This window comes from Poecilia formosa, unplaced genomic scaffold (assembly GCF_000485575.1).
Source record: "Poecilia formosa unplaced genomic scaffold, Poecilia_formosa-5.1.2 Scaffold95, whole genome shotgun sequence".
Classification (NCBI taxonomy): Eukaryota; Metazoa; Chordata; class Actinopteri; order Cyprinodontiformes; family Poeciliidae; genus Poecilia; species Poecilia formosa.
In genome coordinates this window covers 1703616-1722357 of record NW_006800034.1, presented here as the reverse complement: position 1 = coordinate 1722357, position 18742 = coordinate 1703616, and the positions used below count along the sequence as shown (strand labels likewise).

Genomic DNA, 18742 nt, shown 5'->3' with positions numbered 1-18742 from the left:
AACAAAAACACACCAGCTTAGCAATTAAAGGGGCCTTTATTGCACACTTTAGTTTTAAAAGTTACAACCTAGATTTAAAAATTTCATTTGTATTCCAACCCAAAACATTCCTTCAAACATTTTGAAATATAAATGAGTTTCAACCTTCTGAAGATGAGTAGATAAAGTCCAACTTTCTCCTCAGAACTACGTCCATGACCAGAATTAACACAGATTCCTCCCAGGAATCCAATACTGATATTAACGCTTCCAGCTTTATTGTAAACTCATTTGATGAAAGTGTATGCCGTGATTTGTCCACCGATGAGGAAAATGTAAGGTGAAACTTTATCTGGGAAGCAACAGCTTGGAAACCGAACAGATGGACAATGCAGCAAGGCCAGTCTGCCTGTCGTTCTCCACAGTGGCGAATGACAGCTTGTGACAGTAATTATAATTCAGAAAGCCATCAGAATACTTTATTATAGCGGGATGTTCAGTGGCAGCATAAAATGTAGCTTCAGTAAATGGAAGGAGCTGAAAATCACAATTTGCCCTCTTGACCTGTTTTCTTTCACAACACTTTCCCCAAGTGTTGTGAAAGTAGAAATACTCACTCTATCCTGGCTGTCATTGCAATAAACAGCAATTCATCTAATTAACAGTTTTGGTTAGAAAGCTTCTGGTAATAGATTAATGACTGCCAGCAACGACTGCCTTAACCTTGCATTTGCTTCAGCTTGCTCTGCTTGCCAAGTATGGTTCACTGGGCAGTTCGTTTTCCACTTCCAACTCCAAGTCAATAAGTTGGGACTTCTTAGCATTTCCCCAAGAACTCTAATCATTTATAGAGGACCCTGGTAATTGCAGGATTTATGGACAACAAACTGCTAAAAGCTACAAATACTTGATGAGGCTCCCTCTGAAAATGTGTATTATTACCTGTTTTATAAGTTCAGACATCAAATATACCTCAATATGCATTTATAAACACAATGGGAACCGTTTTGGCACTACTGCAGAAGCTAACACCCACAGTTTTCCTTAATCCCACTCTTTGGGGTACAGCCAATCAGTGCCAAGGAAAATGAGTGCTGCTCCTGGATTGGCTCAATCCCGGCCAATATTGTCACATAGCATTGCGCCAAAAATTTTTCAGTTTCCCAAACTGCATTTCATTTGAATATTTTAGATAAACCCAATAAATAAATAAGAATACACACTTTTTTTTTGCAAGTAATTTGAACATTCCACAAAAAAAACAAAAAACAAAGATAGGTGAGGTAAACAATGAGGCTGAATGTTAGCTGTTCTGAGGAGAACTGTGGTGCTTCTACCTGGTCCAGTTAGTCTTTTTGTCCCTGTAGGTCGGACAACCAATGACTGCTGGACTCTACTAGTCTCATCCAACTTTGCTCAGCTCAGTCATAGGTCACAATCTTTTGAGTTGTATCATAAATGGTCCTTCACCTCTCCAATGAAGTGCATGAGTTGGGTTGATGGTGGACCCGAGCCACTGAGGGACCTGAGATCCCACATCAGCTGGTTCTCGCCTGTCTTTCACTGTCCAACTTGCGGCCATGTCAGAATCTATTTTGTAAAGACAGTTCAGATGGGTTGGCGCCGGAGACCCTTTGCATCGTTTGGCGACCTGTCAACGCTTCATCTGTTGTGATGCAGTTGATGCACGTCTGCATATAAAAATCCTCACTTTTACAGAAATGTTTGTTGAAATTCACTTATCTGCTTTGGAAAAGCGATTTGCAACCTCGTTGTGAAATATTTATTCTAGCGCACTCAAGAATCCTACGGTTTCTGGCAACAACATATGATGAAATTTGCCCTTTACTGGCCATGTTGTTCTCTGAATTTGAGTTGACGGAGAACCAGCAAGTGTAAAATGAACCACTGCGGGATTTAAATATTTCTGCATCTCCTGCTTTACTTGGCTACACATATAGGTTGTTAATTGCTTTGTCCTCTTGAAATGTCACTCTAAAATATATAAGGAATTTTTTATTATTATTGTAGAATTAGTATTATTTAGTTTACATTCAATGAAATACTTTTCATGGGGACAGCCATCCATCCATCCATAAATTTGTTTTGATTTTCAGTCAGTTTTCTTTCAAATTAGTCAAATAAATAGTTGTGCCTTGCAACGTTGTATGGGTTATGTTTCTACTCGGTTGTTTTTGTTCCTCTGAATGATTCTGAATCAAAGACCAACTGCACCTCAGTTTGTAATGGCTACATGTCCGAGGTCATAACATTTTAAGCTATTATTAGCTTTTGTTTGTATCGCAGATGGAATATGTTTCACAAAGACAATCCAACAACATGATTTACATAGTGTTTGTCGTTATAGCAGCTTCATATCAGCAAGAGGCCACAATTTAATTAAGCTCAACTAAATCCACTCTGATGGTTCAGCTGCCTAATGACAGTGCAGCTTTGTGTCCAGACGTCGGAGCTGCTCCAGGAATCCCTCGTTGGGTGAAACGTTCCTGTTGGCGCTGACGGCTTTGATGGCGTCCACCAGGGTCATGTTCTCGTGGATCATTAAATAGGCCAGAACCAAGGTGGAGGAGCGGCTGAGTCCCATTGCGCAGTGGACAAAAACCTTACCTGCGGACCATCAGACACACACACACACACACACACACACACACAAAAACAAAAAAAACACACACCCAGTGGATCATCTTCTTGTTGTGGCATTCTCTACAGGCTTTATTTCTGCATTTGCAACCACGCAATCAAGGGATTATTGTGTCAGACATCATTCTAAACGTCCAATTTGTTACTCCTCTGTGGATTAAAAACCATGAACATCACAGAAAAGAGAGCACTTCTAACTCCAAAGTAAAAGTTTTCAACGATGTTTGCAACAAATGTTTCTACACACGTTAATCCCGGGTTTCTTATCAGGCCCGAGGATTAGGGAGCAGAGGAGCGAGTAATTGAACTGTCTTGGCTTCTGTGTATTTCTGCCAGGGATTACCGCAGACCCCGCCACACGCCGGAGCCCCCCGATCAGCCGGCATGTGAAGAAGGAGGCCTCATCTTATTACTGTCATGTCAGATACCGACTTCACTTTGCATAACAGGCCATGCAGACGCAGGCCACAAACATAATTGTGTAATTTCCATGTCCAATAAAAGTCTAGCTTACAAATTACCAGGGCAATCCATTTAAAACTAATTTCCCCGACAAAGGTCTGAGCCCATGAGAAGATTACCGTGGGGGAAGATATTAGCTTGATATTATGTTTAGTGTTTGATTTGCATTTTAATGAGTAACACAACTGGGGGTCGCCGTAATGGGAATTGACTGACAAATGTTTCAACAGTCTGCCTCGCCTTCCCAAAGTTAACATGTGGATAATGACGAGAAGCACCTTCAGTGCCAAGAGAGCCTCCTCACCTGTGGGCAGACTCAGAGCATTCTTGATAAAATTGGCCGCTGGGCGAAAGAAGGGACTCAAGTCAAAGGACGGCATGTCAAAAGCTTCCACTCCATAATAAGTGATGGCGGTGTCCCTGTAAAAGCTTGGTCCCGTGTTCACGTTGTATTTTCCATCAGCGGCATTGAGGACATGGGTGATGTGGTGAGCCTGGAGTGTCCTCTTGTCTTTTGCTGCATACCTAAGGCAAAAAAAATAATAAAATAAAAAATGGATGTGCACAGTAACAGTTTGCATTTTATCAGACTGAATGATAAATAAGCTATCTCTACTTACATTAAAAATGAAAGAAAGGGGTGTAAATAGGTCTCACAATATAAAAACTTATTGTTGCAGTGGAATTTCAATTGAAGAGCCATTTATTTTCTTCTTCTACTTTCATTTAGAGTTGAGGCCGCATGAGTCACTTACTGCCTGTTTCCATAAACAACAAACAGATTGTTTATCTCATTAACAGAGACACTTTTTGCAGTAAAGCAATGGACCCCCTGACTGTCTGCAGTTAAGCATTTGCATTTTAACTAGCCTGCCCATTGCTTTTCTATGCAATTCTGCTTTATCCTCATCTCCCTTCAGTGGTCCATGTGGTTAGGGTTTGTCCCATTGAGCTCAATTTCCCTGGATGAATTTTATCCTGGCCAAATGGTGAACAGAAGGAGGAGTTGTGAACGATGACGTCAATTTTCTGCGCTGTTTTTAAATTTTAATCTGCCTTTGGTTGTAGTTTGGCAATGGCAGGGGAGGAAGTCACCGAAGCCATTCGGTCTGTGTTTATCACACATCCAAATAGTGAGCAATTAAAGTCTGAGCAAGAGGGAATGCTTAAGACATTTTATTGCTGGCAAATATGGTCTGGCTTGTTTTCTTTTCCTGTGTCTGAGCCAAAGGAATGACAGAGCATTTCCAAATAGATTGTACACCAGTATTTTAACTTCTATCCATAATGTGCAGCCTTAGCCTGAAGTGATGTTTTTAGTACTAAATATGTTGTAAATATATTGCAGACAGTGTTATAAAAGCTTATTTATTTATTTCAGATCTTATGTCTGCCTGAATGCTGCCAAATATTTAGCGTTGAGTTTTTATCTGAAGCAGTCATCCTGGTGAAATAAAGGCAGCCTGGGTTGACTTCTCATTGGGCTGGTTGACAATATTTAGTTACAAAAACAGTAAAGAGGCTTTCAGAGCTTGGAAGCCATTGGTGTGGCAGAATTCTGGGAGCTCTGAGGCGACTCATGACTTGACGGGAGAGCAAGCGCCCTTTCTATGCAAAGTTCTTGCAGCCGTCTGGGGTTCGGCTTACAACCTCGTGACCTTTACAGCTTGTCTGACCTCTTCTCTCTCTAACCCGTTCCTGTCTGGACACTCCAAGTAAAAGCCACAAATGCCACAAAATAATAAACAAACATATCTGGATATAAAGGTTCTGACTTATTCTGTGAATGATTGGACTGGATGCATTGTTCAAGCAGGCGGTTAATTCTCACATGTCTCCTATATAGATCCGGGGGTAAACTTCGTCCATACGGTTGTTCCCCCCTTTCTTTGTCCACATCAGTCTGTGTAGTTCAGAAGCTGTGGGGGTCTCATAGCTGCCCGCTTGCACCTCGGGGCTCGCCATGCTGCCGAGGCCTCTGGGCATATCTTGTGCTACCTTCACTCTATTGACAAGAACAGAATTGGTAATCATCTTTGTTCAACAATGACTGCTGAGAGAAGCATGCAAGAATTACCGAACAGGCCTGCTGGGTGTATAGTTCTTGAGGGCCTTGATGTCAGGCGACTCTGGTCAAGCTTTTCTCAGGATTAAATTACATTTTTCATTTATCAAAGGAAGCTCCGCAAACCGACTGTCCTGTTTAAATATGTTAAGGTGCAGCTTAAGCTAAAAGGAAGTACAAAGACGCTTAAAACAATGAGGTGAGAGACTCAATAATGCCTTGAAAGATGACACCATGAACCTGTTCAGATTTGTCACATTGAAACCACATTGTTTCTTGACATTGCATGTGACAGACACACTAACAAGAGTCCACCTGTGTAGTTTGATCTCTGTATAAACCCAGATGTTCTGCTTGGCCTGAGGGTTTTGTTGGACAACATTAGTAATTAAAAAGAAGCAGCAGCACCGATAAGAACATCAGACGGCTCAGGGATAAATTTGTTGAGAAGTTTGAAGCAGTTAGGTTGGAAAAAGAGAATGCCACAAGCTTTCATTATCTCTCAAAACCTAAAACAAACCTAGAAAAACTTACATGTCCAGATGTTACATAAGGCACCAGAAAATCTTATTTGGATAAACATTGATGCATAAAATTGCAGCAATGTCCTCAGTAACGCACAGCAACTTTCACATTTGGAGTTTTAAATTGCTTCTTTTCTATCTTCCTGCACCAGATAGCTGTGCTGTGAAGCTTGAATTTTATTAACACAATCTAAGTGAATTAATTGCACTATATCTGATTTTTATGAGGACTGATTGTTAACTGACTGTAATTATAATTACTTGTGTCCTTTTGTGGTTTTTCTTGCCATTTGTCACGATAAATGTGCTTGAAATGAAACATTAGTAACTGAATGTAGCAACAGATTTGCACATTGTTTCCAATTTCTCCTTTGAGACATCCAGGATTTCCCAGCTTTTGACACAATATGCTTCACCCTAAAATGCTAAATGATTTAATTAAAAACACATTATACAATTCAAACGAGGCCATCATCTTATAAAGGGATAAAGGAAACGCAGGGTTATAGAGAGGGCCTGTTAAGTAGAACATCCATTATAAGTATTCATATTTAGCTTTTAAATATAGACCACAATTACTCCAATAAATGCTCTCCAAACTGGCACAGAAGCACAAGATCACATAATTACAAGTTGACCTTATGCTGCTCTCTTTATTTTATTTATAATTCAGCAGCTCTTGGTAAATTTATTTATCTCCAGAGAAATAGAAAGTTTGTATTCAAGGTCTGTAAACTGATTTTCATTTCCTGTAGGCAGATCTAACCTGTGCCTTTACAATTTATATGCCAGGCTTTAGAGAGACTTTTACGGTACATGCTGTATACATTAGCATCAGTTTAGCCTTGTGTGTGACTGTGCTTAAGGCTGAGAGTGTACAACCGATGTGCATGCATTACCGCAGCTCCGCTTCTTACTCGCAGGCTTTCTCGTGAGTGGGGGACACGCTGTGGTTCTGATGTTTTTGTCCGCGGTAGTGAGTCACTGAGACCAAATCTGCTCCAGTGACCTTTCGCTAAGCTGCTGTGGCATATGGAGGCGCACATCATGATGGCTGGATCCATCGCTGCTGATTGCCTAAGTGTCACTTAAGAGGAGGTGCACACGAGAAGAAGCTGCAGACGACCCAGTGCATGCTCCATGAGTGTTTGAGCATTGAAGGCAGGTTGAAGAGCATCTTTATACAACATAAACCCAGAAGTACCTGCAGGCTCTTCTTTCTCCTCATTGATCTAGGAGTGCAGCCTTTTTCCTCCCTCCCACAGTCAGGGGCAGAGAACTGATTTCCCTGGTGCATATGTTGAGCTTCAGCTCTGCTTTCACAGCCTTCCCTCCCTCAGGCTAAGCTGTCCTTCCTGCTCCACTTTTGTGTAATTAAAGATACTTTCTATGGGAAAGTGCCTGCAGTTAACATGCAGGGCAAATAAAAAATGGCTTCTTTTTTTTTTGCCACCTCAGGCCCTTTTCTTGGTGATTTTAAGAATTGCACTACCTGCTTTACTTTAGCCTTTCAGATGTGGCTCATCTGGATTCATAGGCAAATTATTAAAAAGAAGAAAGTTTGAAAACCTGTTAGGAATTGCTGTATCTGTGCTGGACATATTCATCTTTAGTAGTCCGTAAAACAACTTTCACTGATCAGTCAGAAATAATGAGCAAACACAAAAAGCAATTTTCAAATGATTTCAGTGAATACGAGAATCAAGATTTCTAAGCCAACTTGTTCCCACGTGAAAATATAACGCCCCTCCTTTTTTTTAAAACATTAAACTAAGTGTCGTTAAGCTCATATTTTGTGTTCTTTTTCACAAGCCACACCTAGGTCTGACTGTCTCAACTGTAGAATCAAGAAATTACTTAAGTAGAACCTGTTTGGCGACCTGAAGCAGACCAAATAATCTTAAAAACAAACACATTATGCTGGGTATTGAAGAAATTCAAGAATAAGAAGCAAAACCATTTAAAAGGCTTTTGGATAGGAGCAAACGGTTAGACACGAATGGAGAAAATCTGGAACGGTTGGTGAACCTTCCCAGGAGTGGCTGGCGTACTTAATCGAGTGCATCAACACACCCAGATGCTCAGAATGAACCCAGAACAACATCTAACCTGATCCAACACAAAGCTCAGCTCCTGATGACGTCTATGCTAACCTCCTGCCTTGACTACTGCAATGCCGTTCTTACTGGTATTTCAGCCTGTGCTGTGAAACGAGGCGACAAGTCTAATCCCAGGGTTCATTGAGCTTCACTGGTTACCCTTAACCACCTACATCAACTTCAAGTCAATGCCCATAGCCTGGAAAGTGTTGAATGGAATGGCTCCCATCTACTTGTACCACAGGTTTCAAACTCAAGGCCCGGGGGCCAAATCTGGCCCACCGCAGCTTTTCATGTCACCCTTTAGACTCCAAACCGCATCAATAAATTCAGCCAGTTTTTCAGAAATCTGCAAGAATCAACAAATCTCTACATTTAATTTTTTATTTTTTTTTATTTTACTGCTGCAAATGACACCATGCTGCAAATAAGCTTAAAGGGAGCAAAGACGTTAAAGATCATTGTCTCTGATGCCAGAGTTTCACCGATGTGAAATTTTGTCCACAATTCTCATCTCGACTCAAACAAACTGTGTTGTGATGTTTTGCTCATTCCAAAAAAGTATTGCTGACATAAAATGCTTTCACATGGTGACAAAAATATTAAGAACTTTGACATGAAACGTGAATTACTTAGAAAGTCCAGAGAATACTTACTTGCTTACACTTATTTAGCAACCCACAACAGGGATTAGAACTTAGAATCCAGAAAAACTACCTTAGCAATTACTTTGTAGAAAAGGAATTAGACCAGAGCATACTTACTTATACTTATCTAGCAACCCTGAATAGGAGTATCTAGTTTATTTACTTTGGAACATTTTTAGCTTTTCTTCTTTTGCTTTTTCCTTTGGTTTGTTATTTTGTTTATATTTCCTTTTAATTCCCGTAAAGCACTTTGTATTGCCTTGTTGCTGAAAATGTGCTATATAAATAAAATGACCTTTACTGTACAGTCTGAAGACGTATTATGTCTTCAGACATAATACGCCTTTGTTTCATGTAACACAGTCCAGTGGAGCTGCAGATTACTTTCATTTAGACAAAATGCTGCAACAATCTGGAATGTCAGAAAACTATTTATTTGAAGAGATTAGGTTATTGTTTTGAGAAAGACGCTTTACTCTACACTAAGATTTAATTTTTTCTAAATTACAAATTTTACCTGGTCAGCTAAAGTGGACAGGAGAGAAAAGAGTCTTATGGAGAGGAGGTCTATGCCACACAATACATACTCAGATATTTCCCAACACACCATATGTGCAGTAAATTTAGAAGAGCAGATTGTTAGCAGACACTTGCCTTGGCTGAAATCGGCGCTTTTCATGGTCTCGCTACACAAGAACTACATCTAGGTCGAGAGCACAACTGTCTACGTGTTCTCCTTGGTAATCTACCCTGCAACCTTTTTTGCTAATTTTAACATCTGAATCACGGCCCAAAATAATTCTGGCGTCATCCTCTACATTCCTTAAAGGTTACCCGAGCTGCCAGTGCAGGAACGAGGATAGTACGCTGCTTTTTTTAATAGTGAGGAAAATTGGATCTGTGCTCCCATGCTTGAGCTTTTCTGTCAATCTTCCATCCTTCCATGTATTTTAATCAACCCCACGCCGTTTCACCAGGACTTGTCTCGTTTATTTTGTTTTTATTTTAGCTTTGTGTCATTTAATGATGACTGTATTTAACTCTTTCTTGCCTTTCGCAAACAATGAAAATACCACATTGAACCAATGGATGTATTTATTTATTTTAAATAATTTATTAATTTTTATATATGAATAGAAAGAAAAATCTTGACAAAATAAAATAAAAACTGCCATTATTCATTGTTATCTGCTTACCCAAGTTTTGAATGGCATTTGTATTTAATTTTAACATGTATTGTTTTGAATTGTGCTGGTGATTTCTAGGAATAAAATGCATAACATTTGGAAATCGTCACTGTGAAGGTTTTGTTCATACCTTATTTTGTAACTCACATGCTTACATATGAGTTCATAGACCGTCAAAGAAACTGATGCCTTTTGATGCACAGCGGTGATCATCTCAACCACTATGATAAATACAACAAAGGAAATTCACGCTGTGATGTGTTGGACAGATGTTGCTGAATTATTCTCTTTTTCAGAGACGAAGAAGCTTAAATAAACAATGCTTGTTCAACATGGTTATAATTTGTTTGGTCCTTTTTGCTCTTACAAGAATGATTGAAATATGAGTAACTGCTTGTAAATGATGGTTATCTGTCTTCTACATTTTAGCCTCTGCCTTATTTGTGTTCACTAGCCGACAAGACCTCTAGACTTTTAATATTTCATCCAAAATCAAAACACAAACATTTTCTTCATCAAATGTTCATAAACTAAGGAAAATGGACATCAAAGCATGAATGCCATGATTGCAATTAAAGTAGAAAATATCAACATCAATTACAATATGTTAGATTGTTGTATTTTGTGAGGATTATGTCCATGTTTTGTTACAAACACTTGCCTGCAAATATCAATAATTGAAACTAGTTATAGTCAATGATATCACTTGAAGATGGCCCGCTTACGGTTTAGTGCTTTGTTTTGCGATAATCCAACATCCCCAACTAAAGATTAAACCTCATGACCTAATACAGTTTCCAGGGGAACAAGAGAAAACTTAACATAACTTTTTACCATATTTTCATGGTGATATGCCTGGGGACAACAACATTGTGTTGTGGGTATTTTTTGCAACATATAAATCAAAACTTGTTGCTGAAACTGAAGAAAACAAATCTACTCAAAAATAGATTTGACAAAAATATAACTTCATATTTGACAAAAAAAAAAAAAAAAAAAGCACACACAGTTGTAAAAACTTCAAAATTACAAGACGGCACGTGAAAAACTTCAGAAAAGATTGGTAGAAAACCATTAAACATCTAAAGATGGGCGTTTGTCATTTTGCACCTTTGTAGTTTTGGTTGAACAAAACTGTGTTCTCACACATTTGGACCTGTATTTTTTGGACCATTTATCTCAGTAATTCATGAAAATACTTCATAACATGAGAAGTAAATTGCTGAGCAATGGGTAAAGTACATAAAGGCACAAAATGTCTCATCCCCTTACAAGAACAAAATATGATCCTTTCAAGTATGAAAGGATGACGTTTTCATCCTTTGTACTGATATTGTACAATTGCTCTGCAGGTCTATTACAGAGAGTGAAATTTACATTTTGGGAAGCATCTGAATTCTTGAGTTGTTGATTAACGAAGGTCAAAAAGTTACATAGATTCTCTTTTTAGCTTAAAATGCGAACATACTGTCACCTGAATATCCCAAAAAATCCGTCACCTGCCGAGCCAAAAACATGTTTCAACTCACAGTCCAGACTGCTGGATCAACAGACTGCCGGACCTCTTGACGTGTAACTAAAACGCCGTAAGGCTAAAAAAAAAAAGTCTACTACAGTATCTGACAGGTTTTCTTTTTCCTCGTCAGCTGAAGATCTAGATCCAGCAGCAAAGCCAGGAAATTCCTGTTGGGATAGATGGCCCTTTTCTGGACCACTTTCTGCAGGGCCTGTTTGAGTGGGAGGTGATGGTAGATCATGAGGTAGGCTAGGACCAAAGTCGACGAGCGGCTCATTCCCATGATGCAGTGCACCAAAACCTTCCCTGAAGAACAAGACAAAGGCGGAGAGAGGTGTGAGGGAAGGATTAGTGAGGCCTCAGACTTATTAATATCATACATGACTGCCCGTCTCACACTGTGGCCTTTCTTTTTTTTTTTTTTTTTTCTGCTTGTGAGCTAAAAATAGTCGACAATTCATCATCTTTGTTCATTTGAAGTTCTTTTGCAGACAGGCCAACTCTCTTTAATCCCAACTCATCCTCTCCTTGTTTCTTTGAAAGAAGCTATTGCATACTTAAATTCAGCAAGGTAAGAGACTTATTGTTACGGGCTGAACATACATTTGCATAGTAGTACAAGCTCTGTTACATTGTGGTGCCAGGTGACATTGAAAGAGTGGCAAGATGTGAGAGTTTTTTTTTTTTTTTTTTTTGGATGGTTAACTCCATTAAGGATTTACAGAATGAAATGAATGATTTTATGTGTAGGAATTTAAAAAAAGGGGGGAAGCTTCTTTTCCTTCTGTGCATTCTGGATCAAGTTTGTTGAAAGTTCTTACCACCGGGTGACTTCAGAGCTTTATGAATGAAATCCGCTGCGGGCTGGAAGTAAACGTCCAGATCAAAGTGAGTCGAGTCATCTGCTGGAATGCCAAAATACACAAAGTCGTTGCCATAAAAGCTTTGGTTCCCTGGGCTGCCTTGCTTGGAGTGAGCAGCATTTAACACATGAGTTATGCCTAAATTCAGCAGGACAGCCTTGTTTTTGGCTACTGCCCTAGCAAGACACAGAGACAGAGAGAAGTTCAAGACATTGGTGAAAGCTATGCATCGCAGCACAGTGGTTTTCTGTCAGAATGGCAATATGTGGTGGAGGTTCAAAGAAATGTGGTGGTTGGATGTAAGTAAATTAGAATATCATTGAAAAATGTATTTGTCGTTGTGATTAATTTGAAACTCGTATACACAGATGGATATATTTCAAGTTGTTGCTTTTGTTAATTTTGATAATGCTGTTAACAGCTAATGAAACCCTTAAATTCAGCTTCTGACAATAAAAGGAATATTCCTCAGGACCAATAAAAATTATTTTTTGATAGTGAAATGCTACATAGTGACTACGAAATGCAAAGTCGTGAGGAGGAGTCGACAAGTGTCCAGTGGGAAATCACTGACACCCTTCACAAGGCTGGCGAGCAATAAAATGTAATCCATAAAGAAACTGGCTGTACAAACAGTGTGGTATCTAAACATTTTAATGGAAAGTTGAGTGGAAGGAAAAAGTGCTACAGAAAATGTTACACATGTGCTTAGGGATTTGAAGAGCCTTATCAAATGTACCAGTTGGTCCAATGTACAGTTGTCTGATTATGTACGAGAGTTTATGAAAACCCCAAATTTAGCTTGGTAGATAAATAATATTTAATATATATCACACTAGTAAAAAAGGAATTCATGCAGAAATTATGGCTTACTGAAAACTACCTATACTGTGTAGAATATGTACTTAATCACTTGAACTAAACTCCATCGATTCTCCTTAGGCAACTCTATACCGTTTGTTTTCGAGTCTCTCATCCTTCTCCTAACAATACTCCACTACTTTTCTATGGAATACAGCTCAGACCAGTTTGCTGACCAGTCAAGAACGGAGATACTGTACAGTCACTAAATCAAATACAGGCAGTTTTAGGAGTGTGGGCAGGTGCCAAGTCTTGCTGGAAAATGAAATCAGCATCTGCATTAAGCTTGTCAGCAGAGTGAAGCATAAAGTGCTCAAAGATTTCCTGTTAGACGGCTGTGCTGACATCAGACTCGATCACAGACATTGGACCAACACCATGGCTCGACTAATCAGTTTCAGTCTCGTTATTTATTTCTATATAACCAGTTTACAGTACAAACAGACCCAGTTTTTATACACAGAAATATAAGTATACGATTCTATTTCATTTTAATCCAAAGCAGTAAAATTTAGTTCATAATGCCAAATGATGAAGTTTTTTTAAACCAAAAGAAGGCCAGATGATTGGTTTGAGTCATTTATTTAGGGGAGCTAGTATGTGGTGACATAAATCCACACCTTGATATGCCATGAGTATTTCCCCCAAAACCTTGAATATCTTTCACTTAATCATCCTAAGGTTGCAGTGGCCCTTTTCTACCACAGTTTTTCCTTCCAGTCAACTTTCCATTAATATGCCCAGACACACTGGACTATGGTTTACCCTCCTTGTGGGTTTTGTCAATGAATGTCTGCTGGGCAATTATCAAATCAGCAATCTCCCTCATTATCATGCTGGGCATAACATTTCTGAATGACTTTATTTTTTATTGGAATTGCATTATTCTAATATTTGAGACATAATTTTCCATTTTTGTTAGCTTTAAAGTACAATCATCAACATAAGTGGAAATAAATACTTTGGAAATGTTGCTCATTGTGTAATGAAGCTATATAAGACATGAATTTCACTTTTCAATTACAAATTTTAATGATATTCAAATTTCCTAAATGCGCCTGTAGAGATGCAGTGGCATTCTATATTTAAAAAAAATGTAATTAAATACTACTTACACATTTCCTACGTATATATTTGGCCATACTTCATCAATTTGGTGGAGGTGTAGCTTACAAGCGTCCAAAACCTTCTGCAGGTCCTTCACAGTTGGATATTCTTTTGCCTTGTCTTTCACAGTTGGCATTTTAAGTCCAAAAGTCCAGTCTTGGATCGATTGCCGGCCAAAATGTTTGTTATCAAAGCAGTCCCGGTCTCTCTCCAGCTCGGGATGATCATTTCCAGCAGGTGCTGTTGCTGGACAGTTACCCAATTTGGTGCTCAACCTAGCGTGTAGTCTTACCCATGCAGAGGGGAGAACAACACGCGCTGCAGCAGGGTGTCTGCTTTTCACACGCCGCCGTGGGACTTTAATTTAATTAGCCTCGCTCAGAGATGAATCATTCTATAAAGCAGTGATAATTGGGCGTAATTATGGTCAAACTGTTAAAGAGCACTGCTTATATTGGATATAAATCAGCATTTATTGAACAGAATCACTTTGCGTCATGTGGCTTGTTAAATGCTGCCGTGCAAACATTGCAGCAAATTGGGTTTAAAAGAGTGAAACACCAGCCTACATGCGCTTGTCGTGTTTCAACTCTTATCAGGTTGCAGGTTAAACTCGTTCCGTTCAGACTGAGTGAAAGAAAGCTTTATCTCGTCACTGTAACTCCATTAAATGCCTTAATTTTCCTTTTTGTTGGATCATAAATGTTGATGAAACGTGTTCAGTGCTAGTGCTGGTCAGTAAATGTCTGTGGGTAATTTTTGGCCTGAAGGTGATTATCGACGGATTATTTAAAGGCAGGCTTTTGCTTCACATTTGTTATGTGACAGTTCCCACCACTAATGTAGGATATATGCAATTAACCCGTGCTCAAATCTGTTTCTTAGAACAACATTGTACCTGAGCTGTCTCGCAAACACAGGATTTCCCAGAAATAAATTATTAGCAATGAGATTCACAGACCTTAAGGAGCAAATGTTGCCGTTTGTTTCAGTTTTTTTTTTTCATTCTGACAGATGGTAACAGTTCTGGATAGACTACCAAAGAGTAAGAGACAGAATGAGATAATTATTCAACATTACCATCCGTTTTGTGTTTTGTTTTTTTAGGTAGACTTTACTCAAATGTAACTGTCCCGAGTTCAGTTACACTTTTTTACATAACCTTGAGGCATTAAGGGAATAAGCAAAAGCAATCCATCAACATTGATGGTGAATGATGACTGAAGTTAATTTTGACCTCTTTGAAATAGCTTTTTTTTGTATTTAGAGAGGTAGGACATAATGAGACATTACATGGGTTAATTCTTGTGATTTGTTATTTATAAAGCACAATAGATAAAACTTCTTATTGGGTTGTTAATTTTTTTGGGCTGAATTTGCAATAAATGTATATAGCCATTATTAAACTGTCATATGCACAACCTTTAAACTAAACCAACACAATTTCTAGTTTTCTTTCTTGACAAACTTTGGTTTTCTGTCACAGCTAAGCTTATTAAAGCCTATACCACCATCTGCTGACAGCATTATGAAGCCTAACCTGCCTAACTCAAATGTTTTTCTTGGTGCTTACTGAATGGTAAAGCTTCTTAAATTAAGCTCCCTGATGTGTCAGAACTCAGGAGAGAAAATTATAATGAGCTACATTCAAAGACTGTAACAACAGTTACAGCAGTTTGGATTTATTAAAAAGAAAGAAAAAAAAAAGACGCATTACATATCATAATACCAAAGGCCACATCAAGAAAACTCACAGCAGACGATGACTGTCATATATAGCAATATTTTGGGGGGCTATGTGAGACACATTCTTATTAAGATGATCAAATAAATCCAGCTAGCAAGTTCCTCAAGAGATAAATGCAACTTATTTTACAGGAAAATAAGGCAAGGTAAGTGTGTTGAAGTTAAAATATTTTTGAATCAATGAATATCTTGACTGATCTGACCCTGGTTCAGATGTTCCTACAACATAATTTTGGCTGTAGAGTTAATTTAGTTTAGAGCTCATGTTACGGACCTCATTAAAAGTCTGCAATATTCCTACAAAACAGAGTCACATGAATGGTCAGCTGACCAGAGCTCTTTGAAGAGAAGGAAGATGTTCATGATTGCTATGTCAAATAAGTGGTAGAAAAATGTTCTATGAGTATGTCATCTTTGGTGAAAAGAGGAACTTGAATGTCCTTTGTTCAGCATCCACTGCTGTCCTTCACGTTCCTGTGTCACTGTGGAGCAGAGGAAGACATCGCAGGTATCTAGGTACTGGACAAAGGAGTGAACCGGAGTGAAGCCAACACATGTTGCCTTGAGGAGATCTAGGACAAAGGGCATTGCCTTTTGACTTAAGGTAACACACCTTGATCCTCTGCTATAGGAAATCTTGGAATAGGATGGGACTATTCCTCAAACTATTTGTTTGAGTCCTCAAATAGTCCTCAAACTATTTGTAGCCTGTCCCTAGCAATGTCGTTTTTACAAGCCTTGTCAAAGAGTCATAACCGAGACCTTTTCAAGTGCTGTTTTCCCCTCATAAACAAAGAAGTCCCAGGTGTATCCATAGCTGGAAGTATGAAGGAAAAAAATTGAAGCCCGTGAAGACATGCCTGCCCTTCATCTTTGCTTGAATATATAACCCTTGCTTTTGAGGCAACTATCCTCATGCCGGTCTCCTGGAGAGGGTGGTAGTTTCGGGTGCAGGCTTCTCTCATCTCCTCGTAAAGAGGTTTTATTTATTTTTTTCCGAGTTGATCAAATTCTGGTGCCCCTCTTGTTGCTTCCATTTTCTGCACTACTCATGTGAAGAGCATTGAGGATCCGGAGTCACTCACTTCCTCCCTGATGTGACTGACTTGGAAACAACAGACAGCACAACTTTTCACCTCATCAGTAGATATGAGCATTTCAGAAAGCCCGTGTAACTGACAACAGACAGAAAGCCAGACATATCCTGCAGAGCATTTCACTGACCGACACATCTGTTCTGTTGTTCTGTGTTTCAAGCAGACTCAGTGGAGTCAAGCAAGAGGGAACGAGTTTAATTAGTCGTGTGTTCCAGAAATTACAACCTGTAATTACTCGATAGATTCATTTACAACTGCTGTGACTCCAGCATGGGTATAATTGCAGAAATAATTGAACTCATCACCAAGTTTGTCCGTTGTGTGATGACAACTTCCAAGTTTTTAAATGCATGTAAATCTTAAAGGGATAAAATGAAAATAATAATATAGATGACCAGTTTGCCTATTTTGAAATCACTAGGACAAATGACAAAGAACGCTTACTCTTGATAAACAAATATCAAACGTCTGCATGAGAATTGAGGAGCTCTTGGGGGACCCCTGCTGGCCTGGAGGCACCCTGCAGCAGCTTAGTTTGTTTCTGCCGCCGGCCAGCTTTGTGTCTACCTCTGCTGGCAGATACACACAGCATCACTCATCCTGAAGAAAACTAATGTCCTAAGTCCCATTAGCAGAAGTATTGTGTAGTTTCAGATCCAAAGCACGCAGCTGCTTTAGGAAACCCCTGTTTGGGAAAATCCACCTGCACTCTTTGACCTTATTGATGGCTTCCAGGAGGGAGTAAGCATGGTAGATCATGAGGTAAGCCAACACCAGCGAGGCAGACCTGCTCACTCCGACTGCACAGTGCACTAACACCCGAGCTACAGTGAAAGAAAATAAATTAAAGTGAAGGACATTATTGTTATTCTCTTAAACAATGAAACTAAGGCAACTTGACAGGTATTTACCCCCATTCGTGTTGAGTGAGTTGTGAATATACTCAGCAGTTGGCAAGAAATAGCGAGAAAGGTCAAAACTCGGTGAGTCATCAGCGGAGACTCCATAATATTCCACTGTGGCTCCATAAAAGTCATGACTTCCCTGACAGTGCATCCTCCCATGAGCTGCATTCACAACATGAGTAATTCCCAGCTTCCACAGACTGTAGCGGTCGTTGGCAACTGACCTGAGGAGAAAGCAAGCAGGCATAATATTTGGCACGGGACGATTGGATGAGAAACGAATATTGTGGAAGTTAACACTTACATGTCCCCAATGTAGAGATTTGGCCAAACTTCATCCACATGGTTCCCAAATCTTTTACCTCCATACAAAACCTTCTGCAGTTCTTTTAGCGAGGCAGGGACACAAGAAACTGCACTGCTTGTATCCTGCATTTTGATGAATTCTGTGTACACAAATATTAAAATATTACTGTGAAAACTACCACTTTGGATGATTTATTCTCTGGATTCCCTGAGGATATAAAATGTTGAGGCTTTACTACAGCCATGTTGGTACTGACATAGACAGGTGGCTCTGTTCTAAAATTAAAACACTGACCTATTTTCTTAATGTCAGGTTTAGACCACTGTGATTAATGACTTACTTTATTGCAGTACAAAAAACTAAGAAATAAATAAATGAGCAACAGAATACATAAATTATAATACTGTTGTTAATTTTATAATTTTTTTCTATATATTCACAAGAATTTCTTAATCAAAGAAAAAAACTAAAGTTGAAACAAAGAACAAAGTAAATAACACATCAGATCTAGACATTTACTATAAATATGGAAACAGATGACTAGCTAGTTTTAAATCCAAATTGACTGGAAGAAAGAAGTACTTTCTTCTTTCTTTCTAGTTGTTAATTTCTAGCTACCTGTATGAAAAGAAAACCCTTTCCACAATGAAAAGGATTCTTATTGGATTTGATAAAGTTTTTAAACCTCAGGACACTATCCCAACTGTTAAGAAAAA

The 18742-nt window shown here is 38.9% G+C and overlaps 2 protein-coding genes across 3 annotated transcripts; both read right to left on the bottom strand.

Annotated features, from left to right (window-relative positions):
* Positions 1–17: 17 nt before the first annotated feature.
* On the bottom strand, positions 18–14819 carry LOC103142323 (dual specificity protein phosphatase 13-like). Of its 2 annotated transcripts, XM_016674414.1 has the most exons (4): positions 13980–14660; positions 4934–5107; positions 3407–3627; positions 18–2607 (listed from the first exon to the last, which is right to left on the bottom strand). In XM_016674414.1, the coding sequence occupies exons 1-4, from the start codon at positions 14105–14107 to the stop codon at positions 2417–2419; spliced, it is 714 nt and encodes a 237-aa protein (XP_016529900.1). In that variant the 5' UTR covers positions 14108–14660; the 3' UTR covers positions 18–2416. The 2 variants fall into 2 exon arrangements, with proteins under 2 accessions (XP_016529900.1, XP_016529899.1); XM_016674413.1 differs by lacking the exon at positions 18–2607 and having other exon boundaries at positions 2681–3627; positions 13980–14819.
* Positions 14820–16988: 2169 nt separating this feature from the next.
* On the bottom strand, positions 16989–18421 carry LOC103142321 (dual specificity protein phosphatase 13-like). The gene is made up of 3 exons (XM_007558339.2): positions 18024–18421; positions 17726–17943; positions 16989–17638 (listed from the first exon to the last, which is right to left on the bottom strand). The coding sequence occupies exons 1-3, from the start codon at positions 18152–18154 to the stop codon at positions 17433–17435; spliced, it is 555 nt and encodes a 184-aa protein (XP_007558401.1). The 5' UTR covers positions 18155–18421; the 3' UTR covers positions 16989–17432.
* Between the last annotated feature and the right edge of the window lie 321 nt (positions 18422–18742).

Excerpts from the sequence above, each read along its gene's own strand:
- LOC103142323 (XM_016674413.1), bottom strand. The coding sequence starts at position 14,107 with ATGCCAACTGTGAAAGACAAGGCAAAAGAATATCCAACTGTGAAGGAC. Across the intron at positions 5,108-13,979 it reads AATATATACGTAGGAAATGT|AGTGAAGGTAGCACAAGATA; the intron begins GTAAGTAGTATT and ends TCTTGTCAATAG. Across the intron at positions 3,628-4,933 it reads CGGATCTATATAGGAGACAT|GTATGCAGCAAAAGACAAGA; the intron begins GTGAGAATTAAC and ends TTTTTGCCTTAG.
- LOC103142321 (XM_007558339.2), bottom strand. The coding sequence starts at position 18,154 with ATGCAGGATACAAGCAGTGCAGTTTCTTGTGTCCCTGCCTCGCTAAAA. Across the intron at positions 17,944-18,023 it reads AATCTCTACATTGGGGACAT|GTCAGTTGCCAACGACCGCT; the intron begins GTAAGTGTTAAC and ends CTTTCTCCTCAG. Across the intron at positions 17,639-17,725 it reads CTCACTCAACACGAATGGGG|CTCGGGTGTTAGTGCACTGT; the intron begins GTAAATACCTGT and ends CTTTCACTGTAG.